Source organism: Musca vetustissima, unplaced genomic scaffold (assembly GCF_032173495.1).
Source record: "Musca vetustissima isolate MV318-11 ecotype Yass unplaced genomic scaffold, APGP_CSIRO_Mvet_v1 utg449324, whole genome shotgun sequence".
Classification (NCBI taxonomy): Eukaryota; Metazoa; Arthropoda; class Insecta; order Diptera; family Muscidae; genus Musca; species Musca vetustissima.
Genome location: NW_026876157.1, coordinates 1 through 8,246, shown reverse-complemented (window position 1 = coordinate 8,246; position 8,246 = coordinate 1). Strand labels below are relative to the sequence as shown.

At 33.8% G+C, this 8,246-nt stretch overlaps 1 protein-coding gene across 1 annotated transcript; it reads right to left on the bottom strand.

The window, feature by feature from the left end:
• Window positions 1-892: 892 nt before the first annotated feature.
• On the bottom strand, window positions 893-7,900 carry LOC133338635 (plasma membrane ascorbate-dependent reductase CYBRD1-like; the record flags this gene model as incomplete). The annotated part of the gene is made up of 3 exons (XM_061546804.1): window positions 893-1,058; window positions 1,125-1,488; window positions 7,667-7,900. Coding segments are annotated over 3 exons (764 nt in total), but the record flags the coding sequence as incomplete, so codon positions are not given.
• Window positions 7,901-8,246: the final 346 nt, after the last annotated feature.

Here is an 8,246-nt window from a genome sequence, read left to right as displayed (position 1 = left end):
TGCCGTATGAATGTGTATATACCCTCATCAGCCATAAGGATGAGGGTAGAAATATCAAATTGGAGTCAATTCGGTTGTCAAATGTGCCCAAAGTCACCAAAATAAGAGCTAACTCGTGCCTAAAGTCATTTTTGTAGGGAGATTTTCTACCCAATTAGAATGAAAAATATCAAATATCCGATTGTGCTAAATACCGAAATTTGGAACAACCGTTATATGGTGGTTACCCTAAAAAGTAGATCAATATTTATAGTCTTTATCGTTATTTCAGCAGATGGACAGACCTTTTTGCTATGTAAAGATTGTTAGATTATATTTTAATGAAATTTATATTTTGAAGAGTTGTTGTGTGTAAAAAATGATTTATTCGTTGTTGTTTATATAGATAAATATAATTTAATAATATTTATTTAATAATGGTATATTAGCATAAAATATATAAATACACAATCATATTGTATACATGGACATACATATATCATTTATTTGGTTAATCATAAAATAACATTTTAGTATTGAATTTTCAGTTTTGCAGGGAATAATAACAATTTCAATTATATTTCAGAACTTCTTTACTTTTGGAATAACCTATACAGTTATTTCTAAATCGCTTTAAAAAATTAAACAAAAGAGGTGTTTTTATTTCCCATTGCGTAGCACCACAATTCATTTTGCACCAACATTTTGAGCTTTCTTTTTGTAACAGAACTTTAAACATTTTTTACAATAAAAGAATACAAATACAATTTTAGAACTTTACAACATTATATTAAAAAATAAAGAAACAATAATAAAAACAATTGAGCTTTACAATTTTGTGACACCATTTCTTTACGTAAATCGAAATACAGATGTTAGAGACGCTTGCAAAAACCTTTATAGCACCTATGATCTATTCAGCGGCACCAGCCAAGATTACAGTATCCTCAGGTATGGGTTTTCGCTTATACGCTGGATTAGTTGCCAGATATATCACCAAGCCACCAAAGACCACAAACAGGACACCACAAAGATTGACCATAACAGCTGAGCTTGGTAACTGGGCATAACTGTTGCCTCTGTAAGAATAAATATGTCATTGTTTACTTTAATTCAAGTAAATACCATCAAAATAGTGGACTTACAATGAAAATATGGCCTTTTCCGTAATACCAATACAGGCCGATGCAATTGAAAGTACAAACCCAAACAGACCAAAATAAACATGCAATGGCATCAATGCAGCACGCAATGATTCCTTGGCACCGGGAGCCAAATAGGCCGTAAAACCAATCACGTATTGCAATGAGAAAATCAATACAGCCGATAGCCCCAGCCACGAATGCAACGAATACATATTTGGTATTGGTGTCTTAGCCAAATTATGCGAATCGAAAACAGTTTTTAAAGCGATCACAGTTAGTATAAAGGCGCCCATATGCAGCGCAGCATGGGTTACTTTCAATGTCTTTTTGCGCAGTGTACGGAAGCCACGATAAACCAAAATAGCTAAAAGCAAAGAAGAAAATCAAAAATGAATATAATATTATTAAAATATATAAAATTAATAAAATAAAATATTTTAAAAAATTCTATATGAAAAACGTATACCATCTTAAAATACATTTTTACAACGCATACTTTTAGGCTTATAGCAATTATAATTTATCTGCTTTTTAGCTTGCCATAAACTATTGTTTTTGTTGTTATTCACCAAGAATTTTGGGAAGCTCCATTATCTATCATCTGTATGTATCGCAATACCTTCATTCACGCTAAATATTAAATCGGTAGGTGGTTTTATATAGGGGCTAGGACTAAATGCGGCCGATGTAGTTCATTCTTAAACCTAACGTTATAGTTTTTATGTCGATATCCGCCGATGGTAGAATGATTACAACAGATGGCTAAATCTTAGAATTTCATAATTTGTAGGGCATAAACAGACAATTACGAGTATAGAATATTCCCCATAGTACGGTGGAATGCGGCTATACGGAGACAACCCCAAAACGCGGAATAAGTCAGTTAAATATTTTTATATAAAAAGGGTGTATGGGGACTACACCAAAAAGGGAACGAATATAAATAATTTTTGAGAGGGAGGTATGTTACCAAATTCGACTACAAAATACCAAATTATAGCGAATTCGGTTGAAAATTTGAGGTACCGTTACCGTATTAAGGGCGAAAAAAAGTGGGCCAATATTTATAATTTTTAGTGTAGATATTCGGTGCCCAATAAGAACCCAATGTACCAAATTTCAGCGAACTGTGCTCTAGAATCCCAAAATAACTTGGGGGTACCGTTATATGCTTAAACGTGGACCGATATAGCAAATGGCTGCAGACAAAATACAACCCTATTGCAGTACCGTACCTAAATTCCTTCAGAAGATAGCGTGTTAACAGACGGACGGACGAACATAAGGACGGTCATGGCTAGATCTTCTTAGAATTTTACCCTGATCAAGAATATATATACTTTATAGGATCGATGAGTTACAAACGGAATGACAATATTAATATACCTTCCATTCTATGGTGGAGGGTATAAAAATATATACAGTTTGCTTAAACTCTATCCAAGTGCTATCCTCATCAGTACACCATCAGCCTTATGGCTTATGACAAAATATTGGTTTAAACTCCATGTTTCTTTCGACAAATCCGTTTAAGGGCATTTGGACGTAATGACGTAACATCTATATATATATATGTTTTTAAATTCGTGCGACCAAACTTTTTAACCCATTTCGAAAATTCGCAAAAAATCTGTTCCGAATTTCCACCGTAGTACAGGCAAGTCAGCTATGAAAAAGACTTAAAACGGCTAATATGAAACCTTCAATTCAATTCACCTTCAATTTCGATCGTAAATTTTCATAAAATTCGAAACCTACGTATTCGATATAAAATATGAATTATTAAAATTCGTTGAACTGAAAAATTGTTTGCTTATGAGAAGTTCGGATAACTGAAATTATTTTCAGTTAACCGAACTCCGCTTAAGTGAAAACATCGGATAACTGAAACAAACATCCAATTTTTTTTCCGTTTCAGTAATTCAGTATTGGTCCAGCTCTTTTGGAACCTTACCCATAAAATGGTAGTACAAAATGAAAAAATTCGCTGTTGCAAACATGGATTTACTGTGAAAAAATTCCCTGCGTACGTCCCTGCCTAAAGTCACCAAAATTGCTGGCACCACTCTATGGGGGGCTACACCGTAATATAGGTCAACATTTTTTATTTTAGGAGATTTTCTACCGAATGAGAATCCTAAGAAGCTAATTCGACAGAAAAACATGCCTAAAGTCAGCAAAATGCGAAATATTGGGTGGTTACCTCTCTATGGGAGCTGTCAAAATTTGGGTCAAAATTTTTGGTAGGTAGATATAAATAAAATTAGAGCCGATTCGGTTGAAAATCGAGTCTCAGGTCTCCCAAATATGGAATAATGGCGGATACCGCTCTATTGGATCTAAGTACCCCGTCAGATCATATCACAGATGAAACGACTAAAGCTAGAAGCTTGAAATGTTGAGTGTGGGTGGTTGTTGGTGTGTAGGGGTGAGATACGGCTGGGTTTTTGTAAATTCGATCTAGAAAGGTACGAAGAGCTAAAATTCTGAAATTTGGAATGTGGGTCACTGCTGGAAAGTTAAAAAGCTGTGCAAAAGGGTTTTTGGAAATTCGTCTTTTATGTGTACTAAAAGTACTAAATTTAGTTCTAATTGTATATATATTGAACACATATAGCTAAAATCTTGAAATTTTATATGGAGTACAGGTTGCGAAGTGGTGTTGATGTATGGAAATGGTTTAAGAATTTCGTACTTATGTTTATAAAAAGTACAAAATGGTATTAAATTTGGTACTATTTGCATTTAGTTGAGTGTATAGAGATGGAATCCTAATAATCGGAATTAGGACTACTGTTGTAAAACAGGATTAATTCGATTTCGGTTGAAAGATAGAGCTGGAATTCAGATTACTGTTGAAGATTGAGCTACAGATACATCTTTGGAAATTCGTATTTAAAAAAAGTACTAAACGGCACTAGATTTGGTACAATTTGGATTTGGGTGAACGGAGAGAGCTGTAAACCTGAAACATTGAATAATGGTTGCTTTTGGAATATAGAATTAAGATATGGAACCATATTACTTATGTGTACTAAATGGTACTATATTTGGTACAACTTGATTAAGAGTGAATGGATAGAGTTGGACTCCAGAATTTTGGAATGAAGTTTTGACTTAGTTTAGGAAATTCTTAATTATAAAATCAAAAAGTATTAAAAGGTACCAAATAGTTAAGAAATTGTTTTTGTGTGAACGGAGACGGTTGAGATCCTGAAATTTTGAATTAATATTACTGTTGGAGTGCAGGATTGAGATATGTCGGTAGTTTTGAAAAGTGGTACTAAATTTGGTACAGTTTAGATCAGAGTGAACGGATAGAGATGGAAAACTTAAATTTAGAATGTAAATTACAGGATTAAGATAGTATTGGAATTTCGTAAATAGGGTACAATTCGTTTTTGTGTGAGCGGGAATCCCAAAATTTGGAATTAAAATTAAGGGTGGAGTGTAGGATTGAGACATGGAGGTAGTTTTGAAAATGCGTGATTATGTGTATTAAATGGAACTAAGTTTAGTACAATTTAGATTTAATTGAAAGGATAAAGATAGAAAACGTATGTTTGAAAATAAAATTACTGTCAGAGTACAGTATTGAGACAGGGTTGAAAATTCAAACTTAAAGTACGAAAAGTACTAAATGGTACTAAATATGTTACAATTTTGATTTATGTGAACGGGTAGGGCTGGGATCCTGAAATTTATGATTATAATTACTGTTGGAGTGTGGAATTTAGGAATTTTTATAAACTCATACTTACGTCTACGAAAAGTAATAAATGGTACTAAATTTGGTACAATGTCGTTGTTGGTGAACGCTTAGAGCTGGAATCCTTAAATGTGGACTAAAGGTTATTATTGGATTGCATGACTGAGGTGGTTTTGGAAATTCGTACTTATGCGTACGAAGAGCACAAAATTCGGTACAATTTGGACTTTGGTGAACGCGTAAAATTCGAATCCCGAAAGTTGCAACTTAGGTTACTGTGGGAGTGTAGATTTGATATAGTTGAGAATATGGGTACGAAAAGTACAGAATGGTACCAAAACTGGCACAATTTGGTGAACAGACGGAGCTGAAATTCTTAAATGTTGACTTACGATTACTATTTGAAATCAGGATTGAGGTACATTTGGAAATTCGTACTTACGAGTACGAAAAGTACTAAATTTGGTACAATTTGGACTCTGGTGGAATTAAAATTACTGTTAGAGGGTAAGATTGATGTAGTTTTAGAAATTCTTACTTATTAGTATGATGGTACTAACTTTGGAACAATTTGGACTTGGTTGGATCCTGCGATTTGGAATTTAGATTACTGTTAAAGTGTAGTATTGAGCTATGGAGATAACTTTGAAAACTCGAATTGATGTGTACGAATAGTAAATAGAATAGCAAATACACTAAATTTGACTTTGGGTAACAGAGGGAGCTGGAAACCTAAAGTTTATAATGTGGGTCACTGACGGAGAGATAGAAAGAAGTACCAAAGGGTTTTTTTGTACTAACTGGTACTAAATATAGTGGTGGTGGTATGGAGGTAGTCTTGAAAATGTGTAATTATGTGTTCGAAAAGTGCAAAATGGAAGTAAATCTGGAACCTGTATAGTATTTGCTAAAATATATAATTGGAATTCTGATCTATTTTTAATCTGTATAATGGAAGTAAGAGAAATTTCGGAAAATAGTGCTTATGTGTATGAAGAATACTAAATTTACAGTATTCACGATTCCATATGAAATATTTTTTGTATTCCCTTTCCGCATACGAAGTAGTATTTAATATTTGAACCAAACTTTACACAACCTTATATTTAACGAAGAATGTATAATTTTGGAAGATAGCACCCATCGGTTCACTACTTCTAGAACCTAGCACACAAAGAATAAATATTAAAAAAAAAAACTTGTAATTTAAAGAAAACGGAATATCCAATTGCATCCAATCAAAGAACGAAGATGCGACCCGTCGGATCTCGCCTTCTGGGACCTACCCACAGTTGGTGGGGAATATTAAATCTAATATCTGTGTGGTATTTACTTGAAAGACCTAAATATTTATACTAAATAAAGATTGAGTGCAACTGTCGGCTACTCATAATTATGACAATTTATAAAGTTTATAAAAAATAAATAATAAAATATCGAATAAGGGGGGCTACTCGGAAACATTGCCAATGTTGATAATTTCAGGTAGGGGCATTTCCTATCCAATGAGAATTCAAAATATTAAATAGGTTGAAACACGTGCTCAAGGCTTCTCTAAAAGTTGATCAATATTGATTATTTTCTGTGGGAAGATTTATTGCTGAAGTAATAACAGACCCTTCTCTGGAAAATTACATCGAAAACCTTTAAAATTCGGTAGAAATAGTTGTCCTCTTTAGGGATAGCCTTATAAAGTGGGGACTCCAGCGTTATCAATAATTGAAATTATCTCAAAATATATGATTCCTTGGATTCCGTTCTTATTCGGAAAGCTTTTGTCATAATAAGCATTAGAACAAATATTCAACATTTTTTTGTTAGCAAATATGCCGACCACTGTAGAACATTAATGAAACTTTGAGTGAGTAAATACCTCACTATCGTTAGGATTGCGGAAGACATTTTGGTATTCAGTCAACGAATATGCAGTGCAGGAATGCGAGATGGCGCACACTTCACATGTATGCACAGTATTTCCCTTCCGCAACATACCATTTAATATGGATTTATTTATTTTCAAAATAATTGAAACTCATAAGCCATAGTTTAAATATTTAATTTTATTCTTGCTTGCCAAAATAAAGGCATATGACCAAATATGTGTAAGAGAGTTTTTCTTTTTTTAATTTGACTATATCAATTCTAATATTTGCAAATGCAACACATTGAAAACAAACACTGCAACAACAAAACCGAAATCGAAATCATCCAACCGAATCTCATCAAAATCAATAACAACCATAAATAAGAATTTAACAAAACAAAAACAAAATATGTATGACTGTAGGTAGGTATATGCACGAATGTTATTGGAGTAGCAGTTGTGTCAAACTCAAATGACACACCGGCCGCATACTAATCACATTAGGCAGCCAGTCAGTCAATCAGCCAGCCACTCAACGACAAAGCAATGCGCAAAAAATATCTATGCCATTTAATAAACAAAAAAAAATAAACTTGCACAATATTTAGATGGCGGCTGCACCCTAACGTCATCCATGAAACAACACTCCAGTCATAGAAAAAAAAACGTATAGACCTTGCACACCTTTTCGTTCGAATATTGAGCCAACAAAATCGTAGCATCACTATTCCACACAGAGAACGGCAACAAAACTGCGTTATGTGTAGGATATCTTATGAGGCGAAGCACGTTCATTACGAAAGACGAAAAATAAAATTAATATAAGATGACAAGTGCAATCACCATCAACATCCCTAACTAATCTACACACGCACACACAATCATATATTCAACTACATACTATTTGCGATGTTGCACAGAAATTTTAATTTTATGAATTTCATTTGTTTTTTTTTCTTTGATACTTACCATTACCGTACAAGAAGATCAAACCGATTGTCATTAGCAGTGGGTGCCAATTGAACTCCAATGCGGGATTATCGGTGCCACCTACACCGCCCATGTGCACACCGACCCAACTACCCATCAAGACGATCATTGTCAGGCCGCATAGTTGTGTTAAAACATACAGCACTTTGAAGTTGGCCATTGCTGGATCGGTATCCGTTTTATCTGAAATTAAAGAAGAGCAACTTATGTTAACTAATAATATGGCTCATACATAAATAACAAAGGACATAAATAGGTGGCATTATATGAGTCGTTTAGTTGGAAAGGTGATTTAAGTCAAATTTTATACCCTCCATTATAGTATGGAGGGTATATTCATTTTGTCGTTCCGAAATATTCATTTCCGACACTATAAAGTATATCTGTATATTCCTGATCATGGTAAAATTCTAAGACGCTCTAGTCATGTCCATCCGTCTGTCTGTTGTAATCACGCTATTTTCTGAAGGTGCTGAAATTTGCATATAAGATGATATCGGTCCACGTTTAGGCATAGCCCCCATATAAGGTTATTTTGGGGTTCTAGATAGCGTTTTTC